This window comes from Madurella fahalii, assembly GCF_045866475.1.
Source record: "Madurella fahalii IFM 68171 DNA, scaffold_2, whole genome shotgun sequence".
Taxonomy (NCBI): domain Eukaryota; kingdom Fungi; phylum Ascomycota; class Sordariomycetes; order Sordariales; genus Madurella; species Madurella fahalii.
Genome location: NW_027263972.1, coordinates 557,471 through 575,295, shown reverse-complemented (window position 1 = coordinate 575,295; position 17,825 = coordinate 557,471). Strand labels below are relative to the sequence as shown.

At 53.4% G+C, this 17,825-nt stretch overlaps 4 protein-coding genes across 4 annotated transcripts; 3 read left to right on the top strand and 1 right to left on the bottom strand.

The window, feature by feature from the left end:
- Positions 1-569: 569 nt before the first annotated feature.
- Positions 570-2,551, bottom strand: MFIFM68171_02912 (High-affinity nicotinic acid transporter; the record flags this gene model as incomplete). The annotated part of the gene is made up of 8 exons (XM_071058334.1): positions 570-841; positions 910-1,228; positions 1,298-1,384; positions 1,440-1,728; positions 1,785-1,989; positions 2,040-2,197; positions 2,265-2,299; positions 2,372-2,551. The coding sequence occupies 8 exons, from the start codon at positions 2,549-2,551 to the stop codon at positions 570-572; spliced, it is 1,545 nt and encodes a 514-aa protein (XP_070914435.1).
- Positions 2,552-3,980: 1,429 nt separating this feature from the next.
- Positions 3,981-6,404, top strand: MFIFM68171_02911 (Heat-labile enterotoxin, A chain; the record flags this gene model as incomplete). Its single annotated transcript, XM_071058333.1, has 3 exons — positions 3,981-4,061; positions 4,134-6,282; positions 6,340-6,404. 3 exons carry the CDS (start codon positions 3,981-3,983, stop codon positions 6,402-6,404), a joined length of 2,295 nt encoding a protein of 764 aa, XP_070914434.1.
- Positions 6,405-7,339: 935 nt separating this feature from the next.
- MFIFM68171_02910 (Heterokaryon incompatibility domain-containing protein) lies at positions 7,340-9,459 on the top strand (the record flags this gene model as incomplete). The annotated part of the gene is made up of 2 exons (XM_071058332.1): positions 7,340-7,775; positions 7,844-9,459. The coding sequence occupies 2 exons, from the start codon at positions 7,340-7,342 to the stop codon at positions 9,457-9,459; spliced, it is 2,052 nt and encodes a 683-aa protein (XP_070914433.1).
- Positions 9,460-12,022: 2,563 nt separating this feature from the next.
- Positions 12,023-17,431, top strand: MFIFM68171_02909 (Protein NO VEIN C-terminal domain-containing protein; the record flags this gene model as incomplete). Its single annotated transcript, XM_071058331.1, has 6 exons — positions 12,023-12,186; positions 12,260-13,124; positions 13,180-15,230; positions 15,290-16,817; positions 16,879-17,190; positions 17,264-17,431. The coding sequence occupies 6 exons, from the start codon at positions 12,023-12,025 to the stop codon at positions 17,429-17,431; spliced, it is 5,088 nt and encodes a 1,695-aa protein (XP_070914432.1).
- Between the last annotated feature and the right edge of the window lie 394 nt (positions 17,432-17,825).

Genomic DNA, 17,825 nt, shown 5'->3' with positions numbered 1-17,825 from the left:
CGGCCTGTTGTTATTCTACTTTGCAATTCGAGAGTAGACAAGTGTTATGGAGTGTATCCATGCAACCGGTTAGAGCGTTGACCCGATGATCATCTTTCAAGGAAAGGTTTACATTTCGTCCTAATACAAAGACTCGCTACTAGTTGATACAGGAGCTGCATACTTAAGGTGTAGTTAAATTGAATATATTGATGATGGTTGTTCTTGGTTGGGGGATGACCGAGCCTGCCCTCGATCAGCTATCCGGGCCGCAGGGCAAGGAGCTCCGGCTAGCATATGACCAATGCTCCTCCCAATCTAATGTACAATAACTAATCCTTGGACCCCTCTCCTCAGGATTCAGGTATCACTGCTAAAGACATGGCGTATTGGAGGAAGCGATAACGGCTGGACGCCTTCCATTCCCATCCGGCTTCGAGAAATGTGCCATGTCCCGTGCAGATCAAAGTAGAGTTGTAAATCGATTCTCCCAATCACCGGAATCTGATAAAAGAGTCTGGAGTAGAGTAGCTGGAGTTGCGATGGCGAGAGTTTTAGGTTGGTTGGCAGTTTGGAGGATACGCCACTGATTACAACGTGTATCTAAACAACGGGCTCCTATCCCCCATCTCCGCAAGCGCCACATCTCCATGTTTGTCAACGACTCCCTCTGGCCCACCATTCTCCGCAACATACCGCTCGCGCTTCTTGTTGATAGCCCGAAGAATGAAAAGCATAGCTGTAGCAGCAATGATTCCGAGCCCAATGAAGAGAATTGAGAGACCATAACCTAAACGGTAATGTGGCTTCTCCCTTGCGAGATAGATATTTGAACCGATAAGTCCGCCCGTATTGCCGAGGGCTGTTGGGAAAAAAAACCGATTTAGTTACCATATCCTCCATAAATTCAGGATGAGGTCTTCAACTTACATATTTGCAGAGACATGGCAATAGCCCGCTTGTATGGTCCAGCGAGGTTGTTTGCAAGCCATGAAATAACGCCCGGGAAGGCGGGAAAGAATCCACAGCAGGCAAGAAAACAGCCAGCATAGGTTACCTTCGCAAGACTGACACTGTCGGAAGTGGTGATTGCCATAACGAAGCCGACCAGGGACAGTACCATAAAGCCTAGGACGAAATAGCCGCGCCGCTTGAGCTTGTCCGAGAAATGAGCAACCGCGATCGTGAGAATGCAAGCCGTCACATAGGGTGGGATGGTCATGAGCTGGGCCTCTCGCTCCGTGTATCCCTGTATAGAAGCAGAAGAGGGAAAAGGTCAATTAGAAAGTTTTTCTGTATAGGTTAGAAGTAAACTTACAAGTGTCGAGATGATCGTCGGCAGACCAAAGACAAGCCCGTAAGTCGACACGGAGATGCCCAAGTAAATAATGACGCTGAGGTACACCTACACATATTGTCGGCACTCTCAAGCACAAGATGGAGGAAACATATATACTCACCTGCCAGTCCAGGAACGCGTCTTTGATGTACTTCCGCTTGGATCCATCCTCCACCGCTCCCATACCAGATCTGTTGCCATCATACGCCAGCTTCACCTTGAGATAGCGTTTCTCCTCGTCCGTCAACCACGACACAGAATCCGGTCCGTTGTAGATGGTGAAGACGGCAACTACACCACCGACAACTGTGACGATACCTTCGAGTATGAATATCCATTGCCAGCCGCCAAGTCCGCCGACCCCGTCCATCAATGTGATGGCGTAGGCGAGCAAGCCGGAGAATGCGCCCCTAAATCAATACCGGTTAGAACGATACGAGACTTCTTATTTATATATCTAACTTACGCCAGAGACGCCGTGGCATAGAACAAGGCCGTCCTGTACATGGCTTCATGTCTTGTGTACCAGCTGGTGATGTAGTATGCACAAGCGGGGAAGATGCCTGCTTCGGGGACTCCGAGGAAGAATCTCGCGGCAAGGAGCCCTTCGTAATTGTGAACGACACCCATCAATGTCATCACAATTCCCCATGAGATGGTGATTGCAGGGACTACAGAATCAGCGGGGATTTCTTCTAGGCCAGGAGATAGCTGTACTTACTCCAAATGCGGAAAGAGAAATATTTCAAGGCCATATTCGCCGGAACCTCGAAGACGATGTAGGAAACGAAGAAGATTGTAAGGGCCACGTTGTATTGATCGCCGGTCATGTTTAGATCTTTTTCGAGATCAGCGAGGCGTGCATTGCCGATGTTGCCCCTTGTTGACGTTTTAGCCATTCGAGACTCAGTAATTACCTTGGTGGCTAATGAGAATCACAACTTACCTGTCCAGGTACGCGAGAAGGTACAATAGAGCAATCTGCGAGAAGGAGGATAATCTCAGCATCTCCCGCGGGGCGCGGATAACCTGGGTGCAGCTGGGCAAACTCACGATGGGAATAAGATGCATGTCCATCTTGCGCATGAGCCTGTTGTACTTAGCCCCAGAAAATTCCTCCATCAGTGCAGCAACGTCAGGCGGGATGCCGTCGTCGTTGGACGACGTCAGTTTCTCGTCCGTGTTCGACATGGTGGTCAGGTCCGCCATGGCTGGGCTCATAGCGTCCGACATGTTTGAAACAAGAACAACCAAGGTACTTTACTTTATGAGTGTTTCAGCGGATGGTATTCAGTCACTCGAAAGGTTCCCGTCGGTATCTCCACCGAAGGTGAGCCCGTTTTGTACTGGACGTCGTCTACCCGGCCGCACATTGTGTGGAGGTCTCGGCAACGTCAGTCACCCAGGCGCCCAGTCCGGAGCATGCGGGGGAACTTGCGGGGGGAAGGTTGAGGTTGCAAAGAACCTGGAAAGAAGCCACCGGAGATTTGGTAATAACCCTGGTTTATTGGTCCAGATTCAGTACCTTAATGGTTGTATTCTCGTAAAGTTCCACCGGAAGCGGGGCTCTTCCGGTCAGATTGGGCCGGCAAGGGGAAATACACCCGACGCTCTCTGGACTGCGTTGTGGACTTAGGTGGGAAGACATACATGTCTAACAGTGTTGAAATTGATGAGGTTTTTTTCTTTACGCCGTCGTGTAATGTGCTACCATCCGCTCCTTCGCCTTCCAATTTGCTTAAAATATAGCTTTCCAACGTCCTTCGTGGGTTCACAGCCTGTACTAGTGATGCTGACATCGCGAACGGTATATCACTATCCATTTTTCCTTTTCACGATAGATTTGAGCTCGGAAATGTGAAGATTGTGGGCAGCCTTTATTCGTCAGTGTTAGCGACAGCGGATACGACGCCCCCCAGACTGGGCGACAGATCGAGTGGCTTGTTGCTGGGCTTCCAGGTAAGCTCGGCATTGACGATATCTCAAGGGATGTCTGTATCCAGGGGTGAGTATACAAGGTGCTCTCCGATTTCGAGGGTCTACCGTCGTTGAGCGAGAGATGGAACCAGTGCGTTGGGTTGTAGAGGAGAAGGATCCTCTGTGTTGGACGAACAGGTTGAGGGGATGTGGGAACTGTTCGATGGACAATTTCTTTAGTTTCTTGGAATGGGACGGGACCCGTTACCAATGCACAATACGAGCCGTACTCGCTGAAGACCTAGGAGCAACTGTGCATTGAGCATGGCTGCATAGGGGATTAAGCAAATACTCATGTTACAATATTATCCACTGTTTTCTTCCACGGTATGACGAAAATGGTCGAATATCTTCATGTCCCCTCACTTGCAACATGGAATGTACTGTACAATATCTTTGGTAGAGAGCTTCCACCGGAAGCGCCCGACATCCGGCCAAGCGGCGCCAAGTACCTTACGCAGGCCAATGTCCCCAAAGAGCCCAAAAAGGTTGGTTGGGAAAGGAGGTGAAGGGGTGGGAACTGCGGGGAACCTAGTTCAACGTAACGGCCATTTGCCGGACCCAGCATCCGGTTGATTGAAATGCCAAGACATGCAATCCTCACATCCGGTGGATTTGTGGTTCTCCCAAGTTCCACCGCAAATATTCATACTTCCACCGTAAAGATTAGATAGATGCCACTGAGATGGGCGCCACGTCCCCCAATTCCGGGCCACTCGGCAGAGTCTCCACAGCCTGCGCACGTTGCCGCCGGCAGAAGCTGAAGGTAAGGGCGCCGCGCGGGCCGCGGTCTCGTTCTCTGATGTCTGGAGGGTGAGGAGATTAACCGAGAGTGCAGTGCGATGTCACCAAGCCATGTACAATGTGTGTCCGCTCCGGGATGGAATGCCAGCCCCGGTTGGTGCCCGGATCGACGCCAAGACGACGCATGGGAAGCAACGCCCCCGGCGATGACGGCGACGACAACGTTAGGATGGCCCGGCGGCTCCGGACTACCTCTGCCAGGCCGGAAGCAGCGAGAAGATCGGTCGGCTCGGCCCAGACACGGCCGAAGCGGGCCTCTCCGTTGGTCCGGCGGATCACCGGCTCGATCGAGACCCAGCAATTCGGCGCCAACAGGTCCACCATATCTCTCGCCATGAATATGTACGAGAACCTCGGGACGCACGCTCCTACGAAAAGTTCCACAATTCCGGGGGACGCCTCGTCAGGCTCACCGAGCGGCCCAACATGGGAATTGCAAACCATGCAAATGCCGGCTCCGTCCGTGATGGAGAAATTGATCGACGTGTACTTTGACAGGTTGCATTGGTTCATCTGGATCTTCCACAAACCATCCTTCATGAATCAGGCACGGGATATCCTATCGGCGTCAGCTTGGCGGCGGGAAGACATGAGCAAGATCCTGGTCACCCTGACTGTAGCCGCTCTCGGCCTGAAGTGCGCGATCCAAAATACCTCGCCGCAGGGCCAGCAGTTTCTCGCCTCGGTCTCGCCTGACCCGCAGCTGCTGGTGAACCAGATGATCGGAGAGGTGCGGATGCATCTCCTGGACCTACTCGACGACAGCTGCATCGAGACTGTCCAGGTGACTGTGCTCCTCGGCGCATTCTACATATTTCATGGTTCGCCGAGCCTGGCCTGGGCCATGATTGGTATGTCGGTCAGAAGCTCCTACGCTCTGGCATTGCATTGCGAGCTGGACTCGGACGATCAGATCTCGACGCAGATTCGCCGCCGTTGCTGGAACCACGTCACTGTTGCCGACACATTTGCCTCACAAATCTATGGGAGACCCGCCTCGCTGGACCCGGCCTTCTCCAACTTGCTGCCGCTTGCGGACATGGATGATACCGCCATCAATGTTCCCTCCGGTGAGCACGGAATACAGAACGGGGTTGGTGGTGGTGCAGTTTCCGCTCTGACTTTCCACTGGCTCAAGTACAAATTGTACGAGATCATTAGAAAGACCATCTCCACCTTCAGGCTACTGCAATTAAACAATCCAATGACGGCGGAGGACCTGCGATCCCTGATAGATGCCGTACAACGGGTCGATGCACAGCTGGCGGAGTGGCGGAAAACGCTTCCGCCACCCCTCGACGGCGGCGACGTGGCGGACGATGATAGTCCACAAGGATTAACGTTCCAGGAACTCTTTGAGGATGACGGAAAGGCCTCGGGCTCTCCGCTGCTGCGCCTCAAGCTGCAGGCGTGGTTGCTGCAAATCACCTACGATGCCGCCATCATACTCGCACATCGGCCGCTACTAGAACTCAGGTTGTCATCAGCATACCGCCAAGGAATATCCAAGAGTTCCGTAGACCTAATCTCGAAATCTTTTGATGTCTCGGTCAAAGCTGCGCTTCGCATATCCCAGACACCGGTGATGCAGTTCGAGCACGAGTTTTGTTTGGGCTTCATATTCGTCCACCTTTTCACCGCTGGAGTCATACTTTGTATCCCCCCAACCAGCCACCCATACAGCAACACCGCCCAGGAAGCGAAAGCTGGGGTATTTCGGATTATCCGGGCGGCCAAGGCGCTCAGCCCGCGCAGCCAAATTGCACGCCACGCCGAGCAGCTTCTCAGCGATCTCTTGAAGCTTAGCCTGCACCGCGAGGTCGACATGGTCTTTAAAGACGATCGGAAAAACTATCAGGGACCAGGGACAAACCGCCCCCCGGCTGAGCCACCCTGCATCGCCAACAACACGTGCGAGACCGAGAGGCCGGCGTCTGGAAGGCAGCACAACCCCCCGGACAGCGATTTCAACCAAAACCAGTGCAGTGAGACTCTTCTGCAAGCTCCATCGACCTCCACCTCGGAGACACCGCTGTCGCTACTCCAGCAAGACTATGACCCCGGGAGCTTCGGGAACGGGTGGGTGACGCCATACCCAGTGATTAACCTCTCGAACGTCGTCGGTTCCAATATCCAGCCTCTGGACTTGCCGCTGGATGAAGCTTTCGGCGCCTTTGGTCAAGGTATATCCAAATTCATTTACTTTCCTTGTTTTCAAATGTTGTTGACTTAATACACAGTCATGTTTAATCTAATGCCGGACGATCCCCTGAATAGTTGGGGCTGGGGAAGGCGATCTATATAAGAATGATGCGAGATACCACCTGCCCGAAGGTATATCTAGCACATTAATTATAAGACGCGCTTTTCTGCAGCCCGGTTTTGGGTTTCAGGATGAACCACTGAAGTATGTTTACATGGGTCCCATCGACAACGCTCAGCGGTGTCGCGTGTAAGAGCTGTATCGGGGCGGCACAGTCAGTCCGGTAGCCCAGGCGCCACTTGTACAGCCGGTGCCCACAGGAAAGGTGAATGTCTTTTAATTATAGATTCTTAACGCAAAATTGCCGTTTCGCTCCGGCATATCCACAGAATCGACCTCTGCAAATCTAACGCATGCTCACGTAACCGACAAGCGCACCGTCATATATTCACTTCCCCCAGCCTCCTGTGCCAGATTCTTGTATGGCTCGGGATCGCAAACAGCATCGTTTAAAAGACGTTTGCTGACGGCTGTCGGCACTTCTCAGAAGTAACTTCCCGCCTCAGACCAGCTGAACTGGCCGCTGTATCTGCCTGAATTTCCGATTGGCTAGGGCCAACCAACCACCATGCAAGAGCTCGCAAGACGGCAACGGCTGGTCCTGCATGATCCCTCTCTCGTCCAGTCCCCGTGGCAGCTTTAACTTGCTAACCAAAGGACTTCCTTTTCTTCTTCTTGTTCATCTTTCATCTTTTATAGCCGGCATGCTCTCTCGCTATCAACTGCCTCGCCCCGTCACAAACTACGAGCCCGCCTCGGCTCACCAAGAGAGTGAGCGGGGTACTTGTGAGGGATGTGCCGATCACGTCTTCAACTCATCCCTTCGACAGTCGCTCGCCAAAGGGTGCGAGGCAGCGTCAGTCACGCACTCATATTCCAGGCTCGCCCGTGACGTGTACGCGTCGGTTCTCTCTGGCTGCCCTTGGTGCACAAGCATTGGGAATGCGGTTCTCACCAGCTCTGACTTGGATTATTGGATGGAGGACTGGAACGGGTCTCAGTCCGACGGCGCCAGTCTCGAGTTTTCTGATGACGGCGAGGCGGGCATGTATCTGGATTCTGAGGATGCAGAAAGCGAGCTGTCGCCAGGGATAGCAGTCCATCATGCTGACGAAGGAATCGCTGAGGGGGCGGGCCGTGACGATTCCGGCGTAGAACTCGGTGACGCCACAGGCGACGCCACGCACGCCGACGATAGTATGAGCGGAAAGCCTGGGTTCCACACCATCCAGTCGCTCAACTGCACAGCGAGATTCGACTTCACTGTCGAGTTCCTGAGATGGCATGAGAGTCCCGTCTTCAACCTCGTCAAGGTCACAGTTGAGGTAACCACCTCGGGCCTGGATGACTGTCCGCTTCGGGAGATGGTGGGCGAGAACGCGGTAGTCATCACGCTTGAGGTCATCTGCACAGGTGAGGGCAAAAAACCGCCCCCTTGCTCTCGCGACTCCCCTCTTCCTTTAACACGAATGGCGACGAAGATAGCATAGATGGCGCGTCGGTGTTCTCTCAGCACTGGGAAGTCGTTTCTGCGGCTTCTTTTGACGAATGGGTCCCACGCGCCCAGACGTGGCTTCGATCCTGCGAGAAACACGTGTGCTGCGCGACCTCGGGCACTTTCCAACCCACACGGCTCGTTGATGTGCGCAACCCTCAGCACCCGCGGCTCGCCGTCTTCACCGCAGACGGCTTCTCCAGGAGCGACGTGAAAAAGCCCTATGTAGCCCTCAGCTATGTTTGGGGGCCGAGGCAGGAGTACGTCCTCACCCAGACGTCTCTCGACGAGATGTGCAGGGGCCTGGATCTAATGAGGCTGCCAAAAACCCTATCGGACGCCATTGAGGCGGCACATTGGTTGGGTTTTGATTACCTGTGGATCGACGCTCTGTGCATCATCCAAGACTCTCCCGAGGACAAGGCGAGGGAGCTGCCGCTCATGGCGGATACGTACAGGGAAAGCTCTCTTACCATCGTCGTGGCTAGCGCCGGGGCGGCGAGCGACGGTTTCCTTACGGCTCCCAGCCCTTCCACTTTTTTTGTGGATCCTTTCACGGTGAGACTCGGCTCGGCCGATGATAGCTCTCCATCGCTCACGTTCGGGTACCGTGCGCCGTACAAAGCCTCGGCTGATCCTATCAGCTCCCGGGCTTGGACCTTGCAGGAGCGCGTTCTCTCCCGGCGGCTCCTCATATTCTCGCGCAACGGTGTCATGTGGATGTGCAGGAAATCTTTCGCCAACCCCAGTGCCGCGCCGGACGCCGGTCCTCCGTACCAGACGTCTCTCAGTCCCGCGTCGGGAGCGGGGGACGGCAGCGATGAGGATGCGCGGGCGAGCCTTCGAGAGAAATGGATGGCCATCCGCGCCGACTACACTGAGATGGATCTAAGCTACTGCGCGGACAAACTGCCTGCTATATCGGCCCTCGCGGCCGAAGTGGGGAGACGGGCCGGCTGGACTTACCTCGCGGGCATGTGGGAGGACAACCTGTTCTCGGAGCTACATTGGCGATCTACCAAGCGGGGTCCTTCAGGCGAGACGCTCGTTTTGAAGCCGCAGAAAGCCAAAGAAATCGGCTATCTCGCGCCGAGCTGGAGCTGGGCGAGCGTCGGCCTCGGCGGCATCGTCGACAGCGAGGACGAGCGGGCGGATCGCGAAGTCTTCCACTTCGCCATTCTCGCATGCCACGTCGATTGCGATCCGGCGTTCCCATTCGGGCCAGTCAAAGGGGGGTATCTTGAGGTTTCCGGCAAGACGCTGGAACTTGCCTGGCAATCCGAGGATAGGCCGTCGTGGGACATTTCGGATATTTCTCTAATCGACCCGGGTGGAAGCAGTAGCAGCAGCATCGACACACCCCTTCTCGTTGGGGACGGGACACTAGATCCCCTTGACGAGCCTCTCGATCCAGGCATGAGACTAGTCTGTCTCGGAATGAGCACGCTCAGGCTCGGCCGGCAGCAGACTGCGCCTGTGGAGGGATTGATACTCGTCCCAAACGGGCCTGGTAGCAGCACGTTCCGTCGCATCGGCTTCTTTCGAGTGACGGCACCTTCGGTTTTTGACGAAGCGGCGACTAAGGTTTTGAGAATTGAATAAAGGAAGCCCTTCCAATTAGACCAACTTCTAATTAATTAGTACCCTCCGTGCAGGGTACAGTACATGCTACCTAGAAATGAAGCCACTGTATAGAAGTCTAGATTAACCAGTGCCTAGAGATTTGGATTAGCGAGGTAAGCAATACACATTCACTGCTTTGCTCACTGCAAAACAATTCTCAACTGTGCACCCAGTTGTCCAAGGTGCTGACGCAGAGGAAGTAGAATAATCCCTGGTCATAGGTGTTAACTATTACTAGTTTGGCACAAAACTAGTCGTTAGTCCAAATAACTGTCTTAAGAGAAGTCAGTTCATGGTAGTTAGTGGCCTAATACATATCACCTGCGCAAGGTAGAGCCAAGCGGCGCTGGAATTCCCTGGATTGCGGTGTAGATTGTGTTGGACGGTGGCTTGGGCTACGGTGCGAGCGAGGTAAACCTTCCTTCGGTGAAAAGAGACGTGCTCTTATTAAGACGCCGAAGAACTTCCGGCCAACACCTTACGTACCATCAGCGAGACAATACTTAATGAAAAAGCTCATATTGAGCCCTGAGGCTGGAGAGATCTCTTATACCGCTCGAGCAAATGTCCGGTTTTTCTCGCCGATGTTAAAAGCCGAAACGTTATTTGTAACACTTGCTGAGGCATTGTCTAGCTGTAAGGTGTAATTATGCCCTATGGTGTTAAAGTATTGCTGTGTCGATGCCCGCTGGGGTTGTATCCCCTTGGGCCCTTGAGCCATACACGTGTGTAAACGCACACACCTAATTCCTGCAATAAAAACTAACATCTGTACAACTCTTGGTGCATCTGGCACGGCAAAGGCAACTCGTGACACCATGGCGTAAATTCTAACGAGGACTGCCGCTACAATACTATCCCTAGTCGAGTACTCCATGGACTGGCACGCTTGCCGCGCCCACTTCAGGTGGCACAATGATGGTAGGCGCTGTTTGAGCCAGACCATCGACCGATTTGTTGGAAACCCCTCGACCTACTACCACGAGTAGCGTGAGGCTGCTTGCGCCTGGGGAACTGCCGCTGCTGATTAGCGGCAAAACGTCCACTGTAAAAGAGACGGCTCCGGCTCCGGCTCCGGCCCCAGAGCCTGAGCGCCAAGCAAATCGACCCTGCTGCCGGCGGTCCTGTAGGGGTGAGATTGGCTATGACCTGAGCAAGAATGAAAGGAAATGGAGGATTGGCGTGAAATTCGTGATACTTCACTTCTGAACGGCCTCTGCCGCGCAATTACGCCTTATTACGGTAGGTTGCTTCTCTTTGTATGCGGCGCCATGTTTTGCTCTTTTTACCGTCTAGGGAGGTTTTTACCCAGTCGTGTTTCATGCTAACCTTTTCCCGGCCTGAGAGTCCAAAGAACACTCATTTTGTTGCAAAAGCGGAACCGCAATCGCAGGGCAGCAATTGCACCTTAAAGTGTCACACATTTTTACGCCCAAACTTCAAGAAGGACAACGGCAAGTGGTCATTGTTTGAAGACGAGATATAGCGCAAGAATTTGTGTGTTACATTTTCGAGCAAAGCTATTTCGATACATAACGTCCATCGTATACTAGCCTAGCGCTGCCTAATTATACCTAGGTTTCTAAGACGGTGAAAAATCTAAAGTCTCCTCGCGGTCCGATTAAGATTCGAATTTCCTGGCATCAAAATAGCTCTCCAACCTCGTTTTGTGCCATGATTGCCAAAATCTACTATGCATGATGGTTGGAGTGATTACCAGTAGCTTCGCCACGAATTGTCGTCATTGGTGCAGTGCCGCTAGCGTACTTACCTTACGTAAATACATTCAGACCGACTCTAGCCACCTACAATCTAGCCACCGATTTTCACATCCAAGTTCAAGCAAAACAACCACCTTAGGACCAGTTCGATTGAAGCTATATAACACGATAAGATATACTATCCGGATCAACTCGACGTAGCGATCATTCCAACTACATCTTTTGCCCAGGTCCAACACGTTCTCGCTCCTCCAGTATCTATCCTCGTCTCTACCCCCTATAGTCTAGCGCCTTTCTCCCCTGTGATATAGCGAAGTCAAACGTTAATCACCGGAAATCGGGGAGGCGGGGTCGGGTTCACTTTTCGGGGATAAAGCTGTGTTCTACGTATCGAAGAGAATTAGAAAGGGCTAGTGTCCTGGTCAGTATCCTGGGCGGCTACGGTCCGTGCGAATCACATTAATTACTTGAGGACGCACTGAGCGCCATGCGAGGACTCCCACCGACGCTCGGTGTGGCCTCAAATGTCGGCCAACTGTAATGCCTGCCTGCTTCAAATCTGCCTCGACGCGCCCGACGGCATTGATCAAAAGCGGAGGTAGCCAATCTGGAGCCAACGCCAGTTCCAAATCCACCCTCGGCATATATCTAATGACTCTAGGGCAATGTGCAGGCTTCCCAGCCTCTCTTTCACTTTTCTTAAATTAATACCGTAGTCAAGCATCGAGTTTCCACTCTCATCACCCATCCTCATTGCTCGTCCCGGATTGTTGTCACTATCGTCCTTGTTCCATTGTTTCTTTGTTAGCATCTCAGATAAAATGGCCATCTCCCAGTCCCGAGCGAAGCAGCTGGTGAGACAGATCGCTAAGGACCATGGCCACCTGGGAGAAGAAGTCTACGCGAGAATGGACGCCAATACGCGTCGCGAGGTGGAGGAGGCGCTCCTCAAGAAAGATGAGATGATCGGTTCGACTGTCATCACGTATGCCCCCCTGTCCCATTGTGGTCAGTCTAATTAGTAGTCCTCGTGCTAATCTCGTCGCTGCCAACACCAGTCTTGCCAAAAACCTCTACTCGAAGGATGTCCGCTTCATCTTCGAGCTGCTGCAGAACGCCGACGATAACCACTTTGAACGAGCCAAGGCAGCCAATAAGGATGCACATGTCTTTTTCCGTGTCTACCAGGACAAGATTGTTGTCGAGTGCAACGAGGACGGCTTCACCGAGGAAAACCTCCGAGCCATCTGCAACGTCGGCAAGAGCTCCAAACTGGGTGCCCAGGGCTACATCGGCGAGAAAGGAATTGGCTTCAAATCCGTGTTCAAGGTGGCTTGGAAGGTGTGGATCCAGTCTGGATCGTTTTCCTTTTCCTTTAAGCATCGTCGTGGGGATTCGGGAATGGGCATGATCTCGCCCGAGTGGCAGGACACGAGCGAGGTTCTCGATGCATCGCTTACAAGGATGACCTTTTACCTACATGACGAAGGCGACCCCACCGCTCGAGCGGAACAGCGAAAGAATATCGAAGAGCAACTGAGAGACCTGAAGCCGGAGATGCTTTTGTTTCTGAAGAAGCTGAAGAAGATCGAAGTCCATTTTCACGGCGAAAATGGCCAAGTCGTGTCTTCATCTACACTCTCCCAGTCACCAGGGCGCGATAACCGGACCATGCTTCGCATCAAGACGGTTGAGGATGGAAAAGGTCCGACAGACACACGCCGGCACTACTATGTCAGCCGGTACCAAGCCAGTGGGCTACCGCCTAACGAGAACCGCGAGTATTCACCCGAGGAACACGCTGCGGCTGCATATTCAGTAGCTGATGTTGTTCTTGCTTTCCCTCTGTCCGATCCGTCCACGCCCAAGGTTACACCCCAGGAAGTCTACGCCTTTCTGCCAATTAGGCATTTTGGGTTCAATGTAAGCCCTAGCCCGAGCGGACAATGGGAATCCACTAACCGTGATCTCCTCTTAGTTCTTGATTCACAGCGACTTCGTCACTCAGGCCAACCGTGAGGACATTGTCACGAGCTCTCCGCGGAACAGGAACCTGTGCATCCAGCTAGCTGATGCATTCATTGCCGCCATGAAGAGCATCTGCGACGAGCATGAGGCTCTAAAGCTGCGGTTTAGGTGGATGCGATACCTCCCGAGTCTAACGGGAGGCCCATCACACGACCTTTTCTGGAGGATGTTTATCGAAAAGTTGAAGGAAAAGCTCCCAGGTGAGGAGCTACTGGTTTCCCGTGCCTCCTCCAATTTGCGCCCCATAAACCGGCTCAAACGCTTTACCCCGGAAATGCTGGATGAAACCCGCCAGCCCCTGCTCGTGGACCTGGATCCGCCAAACGACATTTACCCCTCATCCGAGTATACTGATACTGACCTTTCCATACTCGGCGGCTACGGCCTGCACAGGATGTCCCTCGCAGATGGGGTTGCTCGGATCGAGGTTGATTTGGCTCGACGCTCGTCCAAGATTCGGGCTCCTGGAACCGGCGATGACTGGCATAAACGAGTTGCCAGCTTGCTCATCAAGCCGTTCGAGCAGAGAAACGAGCAAGGCCTAATTCCCCGGGTCAAGAAGCTGGGATTGATCCCACTGTCCAACGGGTCTTGGGTTGCCGCAAACAACAACGTCGTGCACTTCCCCACCACAGCCGCCGATGGCTTTCCAGTGCCACCGGCGCTTGACCTTCAGCTCATAGACCCCAGGGCAGCCGCGCATCCCCAACGGAACGAGCTTTTCCGTGCACTGGGCGCCACCGACCTGGCTTCTGACACGGTTCGGTCCCACATCTTGACCAACCTTCGGAAGCCCTTCTGGTACCATTCCATCGACGTGGCGGGCGCGGTTGTCTTGCTTCAGTTCCTCTATACAACACACTCTGCTGGGGCAAATGCCCAGACTTACAGTGACATTGGCATATATTGCAGCCACAGTACTCCTTCGACAAACCGTGTCGACGCCTATTTCGAGGATGACGACTTCGAATACAGCCCGGCAAAACTAGGCCCAGGCCTTTCAGTAACCTATCTTCATGCAGACTATCTGAAAAGCCCCCCAACCCGCGCTGGAGAGACTGGTCGACTAGGTGAAGCTTGGAGGCAGTGGTTACATCAGTTCATCGGAATCCGCAAGCACTTGAGACTGGTCTCCTCGGATGGCAACTCCCTCTCTGAGAACGTCTGCTACGTTGCAGAGCACATGCCGGAGAAGTTTCTCGGCCTCCTGCACTCGCTATGGCCAGATCAGGGCTCCCAGGTGATCTCAAATAGGGGGATCGTGCAGAACCTGATGCAAACCAAGGTTCTCTGCGAAGGTGGCCGGAAGGAATCACTTGGAGAAACGATCCTCCCCATTCCTCGATTGAAGCAACTCGGCGGAAAGTACATGGAACAAATCGACCTGCTCCCGTTCCTTCAGCTCCACACGGCGCTCGAAGACGAGAGACTTCGTGGCTGGGACTTCCTCGATCAGTTTGAAGTTACTCGCAAGGATGACCTGCGATTTTATCTGACGAACCTGAGAGTCCTTTCGGAGCATGCTAATGGGTCGGGCAGCATTCAATCGGTTCACCCCGGAAGGTTATGTGAGCTTTACGTTGACATCCATGCCAAATGTATCAGCAGCATGAACCGCCAGCGAGACCAAGAAACTGTCAGAAACCTTGCCCGGAAGTCCCCCGGTGTCATTTTTGTTCCCAAGGAGACGGGCCACGGGAATCAACGGTGGCATACATTGGACGATAACCTCCTCCTTGGGGCGCCGGCGGACATGCGGTATAAGATCCCACTTGACACTATCTATATGGAAAAATACAGCGGAACCGAGATGGTCGATATGCAGTCGATCACTGGGTTTTTTAGGGACACGCTGGCAATACCTCAACACACGTGGCGAGACATAGTGGGGGAGCTCCGGTACCTTAAGCGCGAGAGATACCAGGACGCCGAGCACGTCAGGCTGCAGTACCAGCGTCTGAGAGAAGCAGCCCTAGACGCTGCTGCCGTTGCGGAACTCAGGTATGGACCCTGCTCGTGAATGCCCGTCCGGGAAGACACGAACACTGACACCTGCGCAGGCAACTTTCAAACTCTGAAGAGCTGGTCTTCGCTTCCAGAGATGGCCAAACCCAGACCTGGCACAAGGCCGCAGATTGCCTTTGGTCCCCTGCCGCGAGGGGTGTTCGGGGCAAGCCAAACCTCGCCACACAGTATGACGAGGTGCTTGAGCATTTATTCGTTTCCCAACTTGGAGTGCAACGGCTGAACCTCACAATGGTCATTGATGATCTCATGGGCCTGCATCCGAGCACAACGACAGTGGACGAAGTGAAGAGCCAGCTCTACTCCCTCAACGAGCTTCTCCAGACTGAACCCCTACCTGAACCTCTCACCGCGCGACGTCTTCTGGACCGACGCATCTTTCCGGTCCGGTATCCCACCGGGGAGGTACGTCTTTGCAACGCCGAAACCGAGTTCACGATCGTGGATCGTCATCACCTCGGGACTATGTTCCGAGACAAAGTCAAGACGCTCGACTTCTCCATGTCTGAGGTTAATGCCTTGAAGCGCCTCATCCACTGGAGTGGACTGGACACCCGCTTTCTATCCCGTATGATGGAGGAAAATGCTAGTCTCCGATCAGACGAGAAGTTCCCCGTGTCCGACCCCCGTTACAATATCAGGGTGAAAGCACACGCGTTGACTAGAATTGCGGCAACGTTCCACAGCCCCCGCTTCGAAAGCAACCCACAGCAACTCTACGACCTGTTTCGACGCTCCGAGACTTGGGAAACCGATGGCATCTCGTCGAAACTCACCCTTCGCATGGGGGGCCGCGACTTCACGGTTGATCAGGAGCAGAGCGAGGTTTACATCGATAATAACGTCGATTCTGGGATGAAAATCTACATCCCGCACGACGAGGAAACTCTGGATGTTTGCATCCAACATGCTCTACCACAGAAGCTTGTTCAGTGGCTCATGGAAGACACCGGTACCGACACAGACGCGGTCGCCAACGGAAGCCCAAACCAGCCTAACCCGGCCGCTGTAGGCGCCATAGCAGCACTTCTCAACGCGAGGATTGGGTCCGTATCCCGGATTCTTGAGAAGTATGGCATCATCGATATCGGCATCCCTAATGAAGATAATACCGTACTCGGCACCGCGTGCGCGCCAAATTCTCTGACAACTACTACCTTGCCGGCGACTCCGGCATCAGGGGATTCAGCCACAGATGCCGAGGGGGATGTCGTCTTCACTCCAGCCGGACCCACTGCCGCCACCGGCAGTACCACAGGATATGCGGTCAACACACCATGGACCGATCCGTCGCCATTCCTATCTCCGAGCCTTGCTATCCGAAGCGCCGCACCGACTCGGGACTATTTCTCACAATCTCGATTGAACGGCGAGGCATACAGTAAGGTTCTTAGCCATGTTATCTCTGCTGCCCGGAGAATCCGATTTCCGTCATTGGGCTCCAACACTTCGCCCCTCAGAGGCGCCATCAACGAACTTGATCATGCAAGTCGAAACAACTTTTGGAGCCCCGACATAGTACAGGATCGGGATATAAAGATCGGTGCTGCTGGGGAACTCTTTGTAAGTTTCTTAGCCGGCGTCAGGCGCCTCCAGATGAGTACGAAAACTAATATATGCTTAGGTTTTCGAGCTCTTGTCTGCACTGGGCGATCTCGTCGTTCCGGGCTTCTCGCGTGACAACTGGATGAGCAACATCCGCTATCTAGTCAACGTGCACCCCGAGTATGAGTCCATCTCGCACTGGAATGGCCGGGAAATATCCGACATCACGTACAAGGACGCCAGCGGCCGCCTCACGGGCATGCTCATCGACAAGGGATACCTCTCGGCAGAGCGATGGGGCGGCCGACAACCGACGTACTACTTTGAGGTGAAAGCTACTCTCAACGGATGGGATGCGCCGTTTTATATGAGCGGTCAACAGTATGACAAGGTGAGTTCACTTTCTGCGCTGAACGTGCAATCCAAGAATGGGTGGTTCACTATGCTAACGCAGCAAATCGTAGATGAGGGAGTGCACTCAGGAGAATTCCGTCTACATCATCTTTCGGGTCTTCAACCTGCTTACGGATGAGGTCGACGTGAAACTCTACGTCGATCCACTTGACCTGCAGAGACGGAAGCAACTCAAATTTAGCACCGAAGGGAAGTTCACTGTGACTGCTCTTAGTTAAAGCTGGGGAATGATTCATGTCTGGGTGTGGCGCTATTGGGGTTTCGATCATGGATGATTTAGGATGCACTATTTTTTCCCCCCTCCTTCGTATACACAGCACATGGCAGGGCCAAAGTCGGGGCCCGGTTTTGAGATACCAGAAAATAGTCACCGAGTCAAACACGTTTTCTAAACGCCGTCTAGTTCCACATTGGAAGTTGGGTTGTCTAGCAGTTGCATTCCAGAACTCCTCTCTTGTTTTGCTTCCACAATCTGCTTCGCATAGAATTCCATGGCTCGACACCGTGAGCGATAGATATAATGCGAGCCGTTAAGGATAGTCCCTTTCCTATATAATTAGGTTAAATCGAGAACTCGCTGTTGTATCCGTCGAATTTGGCTAAGCCGTCTTG